The 17,277-nt window shown below is 45.7% G+C and overlaps 1 protein-coding gene across 3 annotated transcripts in view; it reads left to right on the top strand.

Annotated features, from left to right (window-relative positions):
* Nucleotides 1-17,277, top strand: part of PACS1 (phosphofurin acidic cluster sorting protein 1) — a 1,571,500-nt gene that overhangs the window by 733,122 nt on the left and 821,101 nt on the right. For all 3 annotated transcript variants that reach the window (XM_069207928.1, XM_069207930.1, XM_069207929.1), the window contains 2 exons: nt 6,680-6,840; nt 7,580-7,673. In XM_069207928.1, coding sequence (XP_069064029.1) covers nt 6,680-6,840; nt 7,580-7,673 — 255 coding nt within the window. The remainder of the gene's footprint in view (nt 1-6,679; nt 6,841-7,579; nt 7,674-17,277) is intronic.

Genomic DNA, 17,277 nt, shown 5'->3' with positions numbered 1-17,277 from the left:
CCATGTCCGTTATTGCAGTGGAGAATAGATTAGCTAGAGTATCTTAAGACAGGTCCAGGCAAAAATTAAGGTCACCCTAGGAGCATTTGGCTGTTAAAGCCCCATTTAGATCATTGAGATTGTTAAGATTTCCAAATTTTTACCAGCTGGTCAATTCCACTTTGCAAACATAGTAGAATACATTTGTGGAGGTAAATGAACTTCAGTAAATCCAAGTGGCAGACCTGAAGTGCTTCATATGCATAACCAAATATTTGCTGGAGTACTCATATAATGGACTGTGAAAACACTCTAGAAATGTCTTGCAGTTTTGACTACTCCATCTCTCGGGTAGATGGTGGCTGACATAGGTCCTTCCTAGATCAAAGAATACTGCTCCCTGAAGGAATATAGTTTGAATATCATTTCTTGGGAGTGAGGTTGACCTGAAAGGGCTTCCTACTGCAAGTAAATAATGAAATGGTCTTTTACCAAATGGACAGCAGTACCACAGTCTACTACACCCAGAAGTAGTCCTTTCTGGAAATTAACAATGGAAAAGTAGAACTTTTATGGCTTGGCTGGATGAAGGAAAATGTGAGATTTCTGCAGCAGTGCTACCACAATATAGTTTGTGACTTTGCAACAGTGAAGATGTTTCAGTACTGCCTTGGTTTGCAGTCCTAGTCTGACATTGAAGGACATTTAAGTATATGAACCTATTAAGAAAATGTGTTCTGGAAGACAAGTATAACTGACTCTTCGTTTAAATTGTTCATTTATTTGTTCTTTTTATCATACCTCAGTATTTATAAAGCTTTGTGCAAGGTTTTGTGAAGAAGTCTACCTGCATATTTGTTTTCTGAGAAAATGGGGTATTTCTCCCCCTAAACCTTCCAATGGTTTTTTTCCCCTAAACCTTCTTTCTTGGTTGATGGGGTAGGAGAATGATAATTTCAAAGAAGGTGTGTGGAAAAGACTAGACGTTCTGAGATGGCAGATTCTTTTTGCTTAAAAGGAGTAGTGACCACAAGAGGCTAAATAAATAATTCACTATGGTGACAGACTACAGAGGGTTTTGGGATTCAATACTATAGCTAAGTATTTTATTTATTTACCTTATCAGCTTCATGTGAACACTTCACTTGTACATTAACTGTACTGTGAAGAAGTGCTAGCTCCTCATCCACTAACCATTTTAGTTTAACCTTTACGGATCACTTTTCACATTTTATCTTATTTTGAGACCTGAACAAATATAAGGCTGGTAATCAGTCAGGTAGGCTTCCTTTCCTTAGCTGTTTGGGCTACCCATGACATTTGTAATCAGTAAGAAGACAGTAATGTGTCTGCTACAGTGTTTGAGGGGCATGTGAATGTTGCTTCTGATAGAGACATCTAGCCGCAGATTCCTTTCTTTAAAATCTTCTCCATGCATGAGCCTAGATCTGGAATCTTTTTTTCCCCATAGTACGTCTGTGTGTCGGTAGAGAGTGTTGCGCGATTCTGTAATGTCGTCGTCCACAAGGTGTGATGTCAGAACAGTCCATGTAACCCTTGCACCAATGTCAGTTCCTTCTTTTCTGCGCTTGCAACGTGGGTCCAGTAACAGTTGGTTAGGCCGTTTTTGGCCTACTTCAACATTTTATTGACGGAACAGTGTGCTTTTACTGCCCGTGTCTTCAGGCTTTAAGCCCCGTGGGTCCCTGTAATGTCAGTTATGGCCCCCCACTCTCTGTATGTGGTGTCTGGGAGAGCACCGCAACACTGAAGAGTGCAACACCTGTGGGTGTCTCCAGCCGAAGGCTCTGTGGGATCACCATTTGAAGCTTTTAGTGGCACGGATGTCGGAGCCGTCCCAGTCTTCACGCCGATCACTGTCTCCGTCTCGTACCGAAGTTCATTCGCAGGCCCGGGTCAAGGAGTCGTTCTCGTAGATGTCCTTCTCCATCAAAGTCACAAGGTAAGTCCCGACGTAAGTGGTCAAAGTTGTGAAAGTTACTGACTTTGCCACGTTCCGCCTCTCACTGTTCCTCGGCTGAGGAGTCAAGACCGGAGTCTGCGCCGCATTTCCCTCCCTTTCCTGGGCCCGGCACCACTATGACCCATATGCACAAATTCTGCAATTCCCTTCACGCCATTTCTTGGAAATCACCTTTCCTTGGAGCACCTGTGGGCCCCAAGGCAGTGCAAGAGGTCTTGACTGTGTCCATGCTGGCGGGCTCGCCCTTGGCTTTAGTTAGGCCTCTGGCTTCAGTTGACAAAGGCGTTATATTGTTGGTGCGCAGCCCTTCGGGGGGTGACATCTTTGGTGCTGGTATCCGATCAACCGACTCCAGCAACTACGCTGGTGGCGCTGATCAACATCGCATCCCCGTCTGACGTCAACGTTTTATCTTCTTGGTGCCACTCGATGTTTGGTACGGCACCAGTCATGTCAGTTATCCATGACTGCCCTCCATATTCTGGGGAGTCCCCTCATGTTTATGCTTCTGAGGGACATGGTGGAGAGGCTGTGGGAGATATACCGCACATTTCACATGTGGTGCTGCCTCTTCTAGAAGAAAGCTGGATAGCTGACCTAGCTACAGCTAGTGGTTTAGATTCTCCACCAGTCTCAGGTCTACTTTCACCCCCTGGCCTTGGTACGGAGGTGAGTTCCTCTCCCGCTGACATGCTGAGAAGGGTTGCTGTCATTTTTGATTTCACACTTCCTTCAGTGGAATTATCCTCTGATCCTCTCATTGATGTTGTCCATCAAGTTGAGCCTGTGCTTCCTTACAGTGAAAACCCTACATTTTGTTGGAGGCTTGGCTCTGCCTGATACAAGGGTCCCTGTTGATTGGGCTATATATCATAGGCACGAAGGAGCCCTGGGTGAGCCAGCTTGTTCAATTAGACATCCCACTCACCGTAGTTTGGTGGTACAGTTGCTTTAGCCTCCCATGACATTGAGGCTCTACCACATGTCCCATCTAATAGAGTGTCCAGGAGTCAGGAGTCTGGATGTTTGTGGAAGGCATATTTTTTCCACCGAGTTCTACCTTTTGTTCTGTGAATACGTCTTGCGTTCTTGGACGTTTTTCATATTCATTATGGGACTCATTGGCAAGCATCTTGCCTACTTTTCCACATAATATCAGGAACTCTTGCCCCTATGATTCAAAATGGTTAGCAGGCAGCTAAACTAATCATTCACTGCAGTATGGATACTACTGACTCTGTAAGCCGCCCCATGACATCTTCAATGGCATTACTTCGCTCTGTGTGGTTATGCACCTCTGGATTTTCAAAGGCGATTCAGGCCACATTAATTGACATGTCTTTTGATGGTGCCCATTTATTTGGTGCACAGGATGATGCTTTAAGGTGCTTTCATGACAGTAGGGGTGGAACAGCAAATTAGCTTGGTTCTTCTCTACCCTTTGGCCTAGTTAATACCTCCTGTACTGGCAGCTGAGCCATGCTTTGGCAGTATTGTGTGAATTTTTCTTTGTTTCTTTCCACCTAATGGGGGTACCCAGTGAGTGTTGCTGCTTTGAGCAGGTGTTATTTTTCCTAAAATTGTTAAGTATAAAGTATTGAGATATTATCCCAGAACCCTATGCAGGAGGTTTCATGTCTGATGTTTCAAGGCTACTCTAATTATTATTCTTTATTGCCTGGTGTGAAAATGTAAGTTCTCAACTTCTGGCTTGTAAATGACAGCTTCTTAGCTGTTTATCTCTTTTTGAACCTGATGTAACGGTAATGATGTTTCTTAACTCTGAAGAAGAGTGGGTGCTAAGAGTTGATACCTCCATGGTACTCATCTTACTCTAAGTGTAGTACTGTTTTGTATACCCAGTGAGTATGTGTATGTATATATATTGGTGTGTGTGTGTATGTGTATGTGTATGTATATATATATATATATATATATATATATATATGTATATATATATATATTGGATTCCTCCGCTTGTGGGCTATTACACCTTCATTTGCGGGTAGGGGCAGAGTTGCTCACACTGCAGAAGGTGAGATCTTATATTCATACGGTCTAGTATCCCTTATAGGTAACTTGTAATATTAACAACTCCATAGGTGTGTTAGTATATTATTTAAGAAACTGAGTTGTTGTGAAGACGTTCTTCTTCTAATTGTTAATGAGCAACCTTAGGGTTCTTAGGATTTTACAGCACTAAGGGTGTCTTTTTCTTAAGTCTTTGTTGAACTGTCAAACAAGGTAGCTGTTGTTCTACACTGCTTTGTATGTTCTATTTTACAGATGATATGGTAGTATCTGTTTTTTATTTTTGGTAGATTTGATGTGCATTGGAAATCAGAGACTATCGTCTGGGGGACTTTTAAGACTTTGTTTGTTTTGGTCTTAAATGTTTTATATCCGATGGCCATCATAGTTTGTTGCATTTTCTACCCTTTGGTGCAGAAATTTGAAATGACATGATCTTTCAACATAATTTTTCCTTTCCTGGCTTATGTCAGGGTATCATGGGTCTTTATTGAGATGTGTCTCTGTAGATTCTGTTCGCTCTTGTATATAATATCAATATTTGTGACTCTTAGGAATTACTCTGCTCTTTTGTGTTTGCATTCAAGATTTCTTTCTTTTCGGAGAGGTATATCTATTGTGCATTTAGGTGTTCATGCCTCATCTAGGTACAACTATTGTCATTGTGACCTAACTACTTGTTGTAGGTTGGGTTTACAATTTAATAAGTGTTGTCATAAGTTGGAATATACAAAATCGGTTGTATTCTTTTTATTTAAGAATCTGGTAAATGTTTCCCTTTTTGCAACTTTTCTGGTCCTTGTAAGAGTCTCATAGTCACCTTGGTTTCCCCCACTCTACCAAGGTCACCTTTAATATATATATATATATAATTTGTTACTACATAGGTATTTGTGTATTATATTTCTTTGTCAGTAGGTGTAAATATAAATATTGAGAATATGTTGAATATGTTTTATCATCCCTTGCTGCTTTTCCTGGGGAAAGGTAAACTTATTTGCCAAATGGTTGCTATTGTTGTCTTCAACTCCTTGGTAAAGAGGGCAATTGTATGTTTTCTCTGCAAGAGATACAAATTCTTTGTGTGTCTTGTAGTATAGATTTGGTAGGATATACCTTTATATGGTAAGAGATATTGTTCAATAGCATGCTTTGCTGCTTTGTGTTCCATTAGGGTAGTACATGCAGTTTCGGTCTGCATATAAGAACAAATATATTTATATTAATTACCGCATTTGACAATACTGTCCCTACAGTCATGGGTAAAGTTTTTTTTTTAATTTGTATTTTCTTTATCTTTGTGATATCATTTCTGTGGTCATTTCTACAGTATAGTGGAGGTGTTCATGCATGGGTTTGTATCCCCTTAGGTGAGTGAGCAGTTTAATATTCATTCCATTAGTTTGCCTCTACACCAAGTGGTCATGTTCACATGGTTTTTCATCTTCAATGTTTATTACTCATTATATGTGGTTCCACCCGCAAGTCTTATGTGATGAAATATGTTAGGGCTCACCTACATTATTATGAATGCCCTGTCTTTTTGCTTTGCTCTAGACCGGCTTTGTTCTATGGACAGATTTTTAATGCTTAACATGGGTGATTCAATCTCCATGCACTTAGTTTTTAAAATGTTTCCTCATGTGTATTCCTATGAATACATGGTCTATTTCTCTTCTACTAGACCGGTTTTCTTCTTGTTAGAGACGCTCAATATTGTTGGGTCGCTTATTAAACCCAATTGACATACTAACATGGATGAGATTATCCCATGTTTTCCATGTCTTATGATTTGAATTACCTGTGGTTCCTTTCACAGGTTTTGATGTTGTAAAGTATATTGCTCACCTTAATTATTATGATTGTCCGTTTATTTCCTCTGGTTCTAGACAAGTTTTTTGATACTTAGCGACTTGTTTGAAGGTCTCAGTTTGCAGTCCCTCCTCCGGGTTACTATGCTTTGGTATCTGATTCTAAAGTAAGGAATATGCTGCTGGGTGTCTCTATCAGATGAACAAGTTACTTGCCTGCGGTAACACATTCTCTGGTAGTGACAGTATCTAGCTGCAGATTCCTTAAAAGCTCTTCCATTCCCCCACCCACCACTCCGGCAAACATAGTTCTCTTTGGTTTCAGAAGATTTTGTTATAGAAATCACCACCTCGAATTAAGAATTTGGTTATTATTTGACGCAAGGATATCTTTTGTTCAGAGCACACTGTTTTGATAGCCAGTTTCTACATTTGTCTCCACATTTTGGGCGTGGAAAATAGTCATGGAAGATATTGACATTGGTGAGGAGGTTATATGGACTCAGCTGATGTCGGATCCAGTGGACGACATTGATATGGTGTTGCGCAACGCTTTCTACTGACATGCAGATGAGCTATGGGAAAGAAGTTTCCAGATCCAGGCTCACGCCCGGGGAATATTCTGAAGTAAGTAATCTGCAGTTAGATCCTGTCCCTACCACATAATGCTTTACCAAAGGTAACAGAATGTGTTCTAAAAAGAAGATGGCACACTGGGCAACCAACATTAATTTGCAGGTTTAACGCGTTTTTTTTACTGTGGCATGAGGAACTGATTAAGAATTTGCTAAAGTGAAGCAGGGGCAATTGTAGTTGTGAAAATGCTGCAGCTGTAGAAATGTGTTTCTTAATATGTTATTTTCTTTGCTACTAGGTTGGTTTTGGTCTTGAGCATGTCTCCAGGGAGCAGATCCGTGAGGTGGAGGAGGACCTGGACGAGTTGTATGATAGCCTGGAGATGTACAATCCTAGTGACAGTGGCCCAGAGATGGAGGAAAATGAAAGCATCCTAAGCACACCTAAACCCAAACTTAAGTGAGTACTATGTATAGCAGCAACGTCCAAACTCTGATACCCCAGAGTAATGGACAGATTGTGGGATAAGTACTACCTTCAAAGAGAAGCAACTGTACATTTTCCACCATCAAGAATGAAAACCATCTGGTCAGCGATGCGCAGTTCAAGTATAACTTTAAGGAGAATGAGCACCTGTGGCGTGGCCACCATTTTTTGTTAGTGGAAGTAGACTCCCTATAATATTCTTAAATGACCCAAATCGAAGAATCCTGGAAATGTAATTGCATTCCATTGACAATATTCTTGATAATCTAACTAGGAACAATTCTACCAACAACTGCAATGACATACGCAAGAGTTTCCCAAGTGAGGTCTTGGGCGCAAGGTCTTCTTTCAGTTAAGTTGTAGCTGAACCTTCTACCCAGGGACTAGTCAAAGAGCAGTTATGTGTTGTCAGTCTGTTTATTGTTGTCCAGCTTGCCATAGGAAAGCTGTTAATGACTGGTTGGAAGAGCAAGAATGTAAATTAAAATATGTAAATGTTGTTTTTGCCTGAAAAGTACTTGTTTGACTGCAAGCGTCTTATTGTATAAGAGTTTGTAGATGTCAAATCATGAATCCAGAAATCTTAAACATTGCAGATAAAGATGCTTGATACTTTTGGTAGTGATTGTTTACATTGCTCACTTTCCTGACATGATTATTTATTTGTAGAACCTCATGTAGCAGTGTAACCACCATGTCCTCTTTATTACAGGCCTTTCTTCGAGGGCATGTCTCAGTCGAGCTCACAAACCGAAATAGGCAGTCTGAACAGCAAGGGGAGCCAGGGCAAAGATATGATCAGCCCCGTAAGTCTGTGTCATGCTGCATGGTTCTGTTGAGAGAAGGAGAATTTGTATTAATCTTGTGGCAAAAGGATCACCAGATTCAGCGCATCCAGTTTATTACACTCCTTATTTTTAGATTTGCATGCCATGATTTGAGGTTATTTTGTGTGCCTCTTCTTATTGAGGTTGATGGTCACTTGGGTCAGCATTTGAAAATTAAAAATGAACCATAATCTCAATGCTTAAACTAAGAATCTTTGATAGTTAAGTGTCATTGCAAGTATGTTGCTTTCTCTTTTACTATATATGGTCTAAAGTTATTTCTTCAATATTTCCATTTGCCTAGAAGGTCCTTCCAGTAAAAATAAGTAAGAAGTCTTGTATTGTGCCTTTTTACTGCCACTTCAGTTGATGGCTTGTACATCTACAAATACAGGTTTTGATATTAGGTTCTCACAATGTTCTGTCCCCATTCCTTCTCATCTTATTGGGACACTCCCATCTGTTCTAACAATTAGAATCTTACTTTTGAATGAATGTTGAAGTACCCTGTATCATCTGCCATTCAGAGCTCATTGAACTGTCAAACCCACTAGCTTGATTTTTGCTTGAGTCCAAGAAATAAGTTATCTGATGGAAAAGTAATATCTCCAGTTTATCAGGTCAGCAGCTACCAATGTAAAACACGTACTTAACATTAATGGCAGCCTCAACCCTGCACACGTTGAACAGGCAGTACAGCATACGTGCCTTGTAATAAGAAAACAGTTGACAAACCAAGTACCTCCCAACAAAACAAAGACTACCTCACCGCAATAAGATATAGCAAATCTTTCACATCCTTTGTAACCTTACAAAAAATGCACTGCTCTTAGTACGTATGCATAGAGGCCTATTTTACATTGAAGAATTTTCTTAATTTGCCTCAAACCACTGTTTCTCCTCATTAAACCTGATTCCAAACAAACCTGTCATCTCTCAACCCCTTGTTCTGAATCTTGCTCCGGGACTTGACCTCCTGAATTTTCAGCACTTGCCTCCTTTTGTTAACAAGTATTTTTGTTACTGCAATATACATTGCAGGTTCTTCATATTTAGAATCGTTTTTTCTCTAAATTTTCACAATAAATTACTCCGGCTTGGTGCTGCACCCATGATCATTGCCATATCTCATTGTATCCTTGAAACCACATTTTCTCCTCCAGGATAATGGGGATCTTCACACATATTTACCCACATAGATATACCCACATATATCCCCACACTTATATATATACACATATATTTATATGTTCGATGGCATGTGTAGCTGCAGATACACATGCTGTGCATTATCCTGCCATCTAGTGTTGGGCTCGGAGTGTTACAAGTTGTTTTTCTTCGAAGAAGTCTTTTCGAGTCACGGGACCGAGTGGCTCCTCCCTTTCGGCTCCATTGCGCATGGGCGTCGACTCAATCTTAGATTGTTTTCTTTCCGCCATCGGGTTCGGACGTGTTCCTCTTCGCTCCGTAATTCGAATCGGGATACCTTAGAAATTCATCGAAATTCGTCGGTATTGGTTGCGTTTGGGACCGGTTTAGTATCATCACATCGGCACCGACAACAAGACCGCTTCGGTGGCCCTTCGGGGCTTCCGCACTTAATCAAGGCCTGGTCGGCCCGACCACACCCGTCGACAAAGAACTAATGGACCGGACCACTTTCCGTTTCTGTCCGAAGTGCCACGCCAAGTATCCTTACACAGACCAGCATCGGGTCTGTAACCTGTGTTTATCGTCCGAACACAGAGAGGATACTTGCGAGGCCTGCAGAGCGTTTCGATCCAAGAAGACCTTAAGAGATCGGTGCGCAAGACGGTTACAAATGGCGTCGAAACAGTCGCAGCATCTCAACGCTGAGGAAGAAGAGATGCGGATATCCATCCAGGGTTCGGACTAGGATGAATCTGACGGGGATCGACCACCGACGGCGGCACAAAAAGTGAGTACACCTGCCCCGTCCCACACCCAAGGTCAGGTCAAGAAACAGAAGGCCTCGGGACGCCACTGCCGGAAGGCCATGGCTCAATCCACAGAAAGAACGGTGACCAAGTAACATCGGCACTGAAAAAGGCCAAATCAGTGCCGAAGACTTCCGACTCCGGTCGAGAAACCGGCACCGAAAAGAGTCTGCATCGAATAATCGAATCGAGTAAACCTCGAAAAAGCCACTCGAAGCTGAAACCAACAATCTCCATCGGGGTTTCGATACCGAAAAAAACGTCTTCGGAGCCGAAAAAGGTGTTCTACACAGAAGCGCAGGGGCTCTCTCTACAGCTCAAAGAAAAGCACAGATTCGAGCAGGAACTGGATCTAGAAGAGTATGATCAAACTCAGCAAAGGCTAGAAATCCAGAAACATACAGGGAAGATACAAATTATCCCTCCGCTCAAGTCCAAAAGAAAACTCACTTTTCACGAGACTGAGATGCAACCAAAGGCCAAAGTGGTTAGAGAAAGATCACCACCCCCACAGTTCTCACCACAAACGTCCCCACTTCAATCTCCACAGTTGTCACCAGTGGGTACACCAATGGCTCTGTCACCCACACATACTGGGATGACTCAAGACAATGCGGACCCCTGGGATCTATACGACCCACCAGTTTCGGACAGTAGTCCAGAGTGTTATCCGACAAAACCTTCGCCGCCAGAGGACAGTACATCCTACACGCAGGTACTGGCCAGAGCAGCAACATTTCACAATGTAACAATGCACTCAGAACCAGTGGAAGACAACTTCCTGTTTAACACTCTGGCATCCACGCATGCATCGTATCAAAGCCTGCCAATGTTACCGGGCATGCTTAAACATGCACAACAGGTTTTCCAAGAACCAGTGAAAGGGAGAGCAATCACGCCAAGGGTCGAGAAGAAATATAAACCGCCCCCGTCAGACACTGTGTTTATTACACAACAGCTCCCTCCGGACTCATTGGTTGTGGGGGCTGCAAGAAAAAGGGCTAATTATTAGTCATCAGGGGATGCGCCACCCCCTGATAAGGAAAGTCGTAAATTCGACGCGGCTGGGAAAAGAGTGGCATTGCAAGCAGCCAATCAGTGGCGAATTGCCAACTCACAAGCCCTCCTTGCCTGCTACGACCGAGCACACTGGGACGACATCAACCAGCACCTCCCCAAAGAGCATCAAAAACGTGCCCAACAAGTGGTCGAAGAGGGACAGGCCATATCAAATAACCAGATCCGCTCTGCAATAGACTCTGCTGATACAGCGGCACAAACTGTAAATACAGCAGTAACAATTAGAAGGCATGCATGGCTGCGAAGTTCTGGGTTTAAACCAGAGATACAGCTAGCGGTATTGAATATGCCGTTTAATCAACATCAACTATTCGGCCCGGAAGTGGATACCGCAATAGAAAAAATGAAGAAGGACACGGACACGGCCAAAGCCATGGGCGCGCTCTACTCCTCTCAATACACGGGAACATTTAGGAAACCACAATTTAGGGGAGGGTTTAGACAGCAACCCTCAGAACCATCCACCTCCCAAACAAATCCCACTTACCAATCTCAGTACCAGAGAGGGGGGGTTTTGTGGTTCCTACAGAGGACAGTTCCCAAGAGGAAGAGGGAAATTCCAGCCTACCAAGCAGACCTCTGGTAGCAAGCAGTGACTTCAATGTCACACTTCCCCAACACACATCACCAGTGGGGGGGAAATTAACAAAATACCACCACAATTGGACACACATTACCACAGACACGTGAGTTCTATCAATTATCCATCATGGTTACTGCATAGAGTTCACAAGATTCCCGCCAGATGTTCCCCCAAGAACGCACAGAATGTCAATACAACACTTAGACCTATTACAAATAGAAGTCCAAGCACTACTAGCAAAAGAAGCCATAGAACTAGTACCTTATCACCAGAGGGGAACAGGGGTTTACTCCCTGTATTTCCTCATCCCAAAGAAAGACAAAACGTTAAGGCCTATTTTAGATCTCAGAACACTGTTTCTCTTCATCAAATCAGATCATTTCCACATGGTAACACTACAGGATGTAGTCCCTTTACTAAAACAAGGGGAATACATGACAACACTGGATCTAAAGGATGCGTATTTTCACATACCCATCCATCCATCTCACAGGAAATACCTCAGGTTTGTAATACAAGGCAAACATTACCAATTCAAAGTGTTGCTATTCGGAATAACAATGGCCCCCAGAGTATTTACAAAATGCCTAGCCGTAGTAGCAGCTCATATAAGGAGAAATCACATGCACGTATTCCCGTATCTAGACGATTGGTTAATAAAAGCCAACACTCAACAACAATGTCAAAATCACACGCAATATGTAATAGATACTCTGCACAAACTAGGGTTTTCTATAAATTACCAAAAATCACATTTACAACCATCCCAAATACAACAGTACTTGGGAGCAACACTCAACACGCAAAAAGCAATTGCCACTCCAAGTCCACAAAGAGTCCAGTTGTCTCAAAATATAAAATCAAGCATGCAATCAAACCAACAATAGGGTTTGTGATGAAACTACTAGGCATGATGTCCTCATGCATAGCTATTGTCCCAAATGCAAGACTACACATGCAGCCCTTACAACAGTGCCTAGCAAAACAATGGACGCAGGCACAGGGTCAACTCCAAGATCTAGTGTTGATACACCGCCAAACACACTCTTCGCTTCAGTGGTGGAACCCTGTAAATTTAAACAAAGGGCGGCCTTTTCAAGACCCAGTACCTCACGCCATTATCACAACAGACGCCTCCATGATTGGGTGGGGAGCACACCTCAACAAATACAGCATACAAGGTCAATGGGACAATCAGCAAAAACAACTTCACATAAATCATTTAGAACTGCTAACAGTCTTTCTAGCACTAAAAGACTTTCAGCCCCTTCTAGACCACAAACATAGCCTTGTCAAGACAGACAATATGACAACAATGTATTATTTAAACAAACAAGGGGGGACGCACTCGTCACAACTGTGTATCCTAGCGCCACGGGGCAATTCACAACAACATTCATCTGATAGCACAATATATACCAGGCATTCACAATCAGCTAGCCGACAATCTCAGTCGAGATCACCAACAGTCTCACGAATGGGAAATACATCCCCAAATTCTAAAAGATCACTTCTACCACTGGGGGACACCAAACATAGATCTGTTTGCAACAAAAGAAAACGCAAAATGCCAAAACTTCGCGTCCAGATACCCACACCCTCAGTCCAAGGGCAATGCTCTATGGATCAGCTGGTCAGGGATATTTGCTTACGCCTTTCCCCCTCTCCCGCTCATTCCCTTTCTGGTCAACAAACTGAGTCAAAACAAACTCAAACTAATACTCATAGCACCAACGTGGGCTTGCCAACCGTGGTACACCACACTGTTGGACTTCTCGGTAGTACCGTACATCAAACTACCAAACAGACCAGATCTGTTAACACAACACAAACAACAGATCAGGCACCCGAATCCAGCATCGCTCAACCTAGCAATCTTGCTCCTGAAATCTTAGAATTTGGATATCTAAACCTCTCAAAAGAGTGTATGGAGGCCATTAAACAAGCAAGAAAACCCACAACAAGGCATTGTTATGCTAATAAATGGAAAAGGTTTGTTTTCTACTGCCAGGCTAATCAAATTACGCCACTAAACGCCTCCATACAAAACATTGTAGGTTATTTACTACACTTACAAAAAGCAAATCTTGCTTTTTCTTCCATTAAAATCCATCTCACTGCAATATCTGCTTATTTGCAGATTACACATACAAAATCGATTTTTAGAATCAATCAATCAATCACGATATTTATAAAGCGCGCTATGTACCCGTCAGGGTTTCGAGGCGCTGGGGGGAAGGGGGGGGGGGGTGGAGGTGTGCTGCAGTTAGCGGTCGAAGAGCCAGGTTTTGAGGAGTCTCCTGAAGGTGAGGAGGTCCTGGGTCTGGCGTAGAGATGTGGGGAGAGAGTTCCAGGACTTGGCGGGAAGGAAGAAGAAGGATCTGCCGCCGCAGGTCTTGCGCTGGATTCGGGGGACGGCGGCGAGGGCGAGGTTGGCGGATCGAAGTTGACGTGTGGGAGCGTAGAAATTGAGTCTGGAGTTGAGGTAGGAGGGTCCGGCGTTGTGAAGTGCCTTGTGAGCGTGGGTGAGGAGTTTAAAGGTGATCCTCTTCTCCACCGGGAGCCAGTGGAGTTCCCTCAGGTGAGGGGAGATGTGACATCGGCGGGGTATGTCGAGGATCAGTCGGGCGGAGGCATTTTGGATACGCTGGAGTCGTTTGATGTCTTTGGTTGGGATGCCTGTGTAGAGTGCGTTGCCGTAGTCAAGTCTGCTGCTGACGAGGGCTTGGGTCACCATCTTTCTGGTCTCTGTTGGAATCCACTTGAAGATTCTGCGGAGCATGCGGAGGGTGTTGAAACAGGAGGAGGAGACGGTGCTGACCTGTTTGGACATGGTGAGTGCAGAGTCCAGGATGAAGTCGAGGTTTCTTGCGTGGCTGGCAGGGGTGGGTGGGGGTCCGAGGTCGGCGGGCCACCAAGAGTCGTTCCAGGCCGAAGGAGAGCGCCCGAGGATGAGGATTTCCGTCTTGTCGGAGTTGAGTTTCAGGCGACTGTTGTTCATCCATTCGGCGATGGATTTTAGTCCTTCGTGGAGGTTTGTTTTGGCGGTGAGTGGGTCTTTGGTCAGGGAGAGGACGAGCTGGGTGTCGTCGGCGTAGGAGATGATGCTGAGGTGATGCTGGCGGGCCAGTTTTGCGAGGGGCCATGTAGACTTTGAACAAAGTAGGGCTGAGGGAGGATCCTTGGGGGACGCCGCAGATGAGGTTGGTGGCTTTGGAGCGGAAGGGGGAGAGTCGGACTCTCTGAGTTCTGTCGGAGAGAAAGGATGAGATCCAGTGGAGGGCTTTGTCTTGGATGCCGGCTTCCTGGAGGCGGGTCAGTAGGGTGCGGTGGCAGACTGTGTCAAAAGAGGCTGATAGGTCGAGAAGGATGAGGGCCGAGGTTTCGCCGTTGTCCATTTGATGTCTGATGTCATCTGTGTCGGCGAGGAGAGCAGTCTCCGTGCTGTGGTTTCGTCTGAATCCGGATTGTGAGGGGTCCAGGATGGAGTTGTCTTCGAGGAAGTGGGTGAGTTGAGTGTTGACGATCTTCTCGATGACTTTTGCTGGAAAAGGGAGGAGAGAGATCGGGCGGAAGTTTTTGAGATCGTTTGGGTCGGCCTTGGGTTTCTTGAGGAGGGGTTGGATTTCAGCGTGTTTCCAGCTGTCCGGGAAGGTGGCGGAAGTGAAGGAGAGGTTGATGATCTTGCGGAGTTTGGGGGCGATGGTGGCGTTGGCTGTGTTGAAAACATGATGAGGGCAAGGGTCCGTGGGGGAGCCTGAGTGGATGGTGTTCATGGTTGCCATGGTTTCTGCGTCGTCCACGTGGGTCCAGGCGGTGAGGCGGCAGTCGCGGTTGGAGACGTCGGGGGGGGGGGATCTGGCGGTGGGCCGGTGTTGAAGCTGTTGTGGATGGTAGCGATTTTCTGGTGGAAGAAGGTGGAGAGGTCGTCGCAGAGTTTCTGGGAGGGCGGGATGTCGTTGGCGTTGGCTTTTGGATTTGAGAGTTCTTTCACGATGCCGAAGAGTTCTTTGCATTCGTGGGCGTTGTTGTTGATGCGTTCGGTGAAGTGGGCTCGCTTGGCGACGCGGATCCGTTGGTGGTGTTCACGGTTTGCGTCTTTGAGGGAGGCGAGGTTGTCAGGCGTGCGTTCTAGGATCCATTTCTTTTTGAGCTTCTGACAACGGCTTTTGGAGGTGGTTAGTTCGTCTGTGAACCAGGCTGGTTTTTTCTTTCCTTGGTTGGCGGTGGGCTTCTTGAGTGGGGCTAAGGTGTTGGCGCAGTCGAGGACCCGTTGATGGCGGCTGTGCTCGGGTCGGTCGCGTCGGGTGGAGGGTTTTTAACGAGGGTGCTGGTCAGTTGGTCTTGGGTGACTTTGCCCCAGCGGCGGTAGGGGGGTAGATGGATGCGGTGCTGCTCGGTAATTTTCTTATAGGAGAAATGGACGCAGTGATGGTCGGTCCAGTAGAGTTCGGAGGTGTGGCTGAAAGAGATGTGGTTGCTTGAGGTGAAGAGGTGGTCGAGGGTGTGTCCAGCGATGTGGGTGGGAGTGTTGACCAGCTGGCGGAGTCCGAGGTTGAGGAGGTTGGAGGTCAGTGCTGCGGTGTTGACATCGTTGATATTTTCCATATGGTAGTTTAGGTCTCCCAGGAGGATGTAATCCGGGGAAGCGAGGGCGTGGGTGCTTGCGAGGTCGGCGATGGTGTCGCTGAAGGGGGCTCTTGGTCCTGGAGGGCGGTATATGAGGGTTCCTCTGAGGGTCGTGTTGGGGTCTGTGTGGATCTGGAAGTGCAGGTGTTCGGCTGTCTTGAGGGTGTCGTCAGTGTGGGTGTGGATTTTGAGGGAAGCTTTGTGAGCGATGGCTATTCCGCCGCCGATTCCGTTGGTTCGGTCTCTTCTGGTGATTTTGTAACCGTCCGGTATGGCGATGGCGATGTCCGGAGCCGAGGAGTCGTTCCACCAGGTTTCGGTCAGGAAGGCCACGTCGGGTGCAGTGGAGTCGAGCAAATCCCAGAGCTCGATGGCGTGTTTTCGTGCGGAGCGGGTGTTGATGAGGATGCAGTTCAGGTGGTTGGGGTTGAGTGATTCTATTGTTGGTTTTGTCGTTCTGATGCAGGAGAAGTTGCAGGAGCGGCAGGAAAAAGGTCCTTTAGTGTGCTTCGGGGACGCCAGGAAGCACTCCGTGGAGGGGCCGGTGTTGAAAGCGCGGAGTTCGTTGGCTGAGTAGCGGACGCGGGGGCGCGAGGACCAGGGGGGGTGGCGCTGGGCGCGGTCCAGGCGCGGACGGGCGCAGACGGGCTTGCCTCTGGCGCGCCTCCGGCGCGCCAGCGGCGCGGACGCGCAGCACCAGCCATTAAAAAGGGAGGGGGGAGGGGGGAGGGAGGAGCAGCTGGGAGGCGGGAGGGAGCGGCAAATGGGGGCGCGAGGGGGGCAGGGCCGCAGGGAGGCAGCGGCAGGGATCGGGGAGCGCACAAGGGGCAAAAACACAGAAAACGAGCAAAACTAAAGGCAGTCACAATAAGAAATACAATACTGGCACAATACACGATCGGGGAGACAGCAATCAGGGGGGCACAATGGGGGCAGAAGCGCCGGCGGCGAGGCGCAGAAAAAACTAAAAACAACTTACGGGACGGCGGAAGCGGCACACGGGTCAGGTGAGCCCACTAGCCACCAGGGATGAGGCGCAGGAGGATGCCTGCGGGTGGAGGAGGGCCTCGAACACGCAAACGGCAGCGTGGTCGTGGGACAGAGGCAGGAGGCAGCAGGTTGGTGCTGCGGTCGTGGGGGGTGAGCTCAGGACCTAAAACAGGTCAGAGTTCGCTCACTCGCGACGCGCAGCGCCAGCCATTAAGAAGATAGAATCCCAGTTATCAAAGCCTTTATGGAGGGACTAAAAAGAATCATACCCTTAAGAACACCACAAGTACCTTCGTGGAATCTTAATATTGTACTAACACGACTCATGGGTCCACCATTTGAA

This window comes from Pleurodeles waltl, chromosome 9 (genome assembly GCF_031143425.1).
Source record: "Pleurodeles waltl isolate 20211129_DDA chromosome 9, aPleWal1.hap1.20221129, whole genome shotgun sequence".
NCBI lineage: Eukaryota > Metazoa > Chordata > Amphibia > Caudata > Salamandridae > Pleurodeles > Pleurodeles waltl.
The sequence above is the reverse complement of the archived record's forward strand: the minus strand, read 5'-3'. Positions and strand labels throughout refer to the sequence as shown.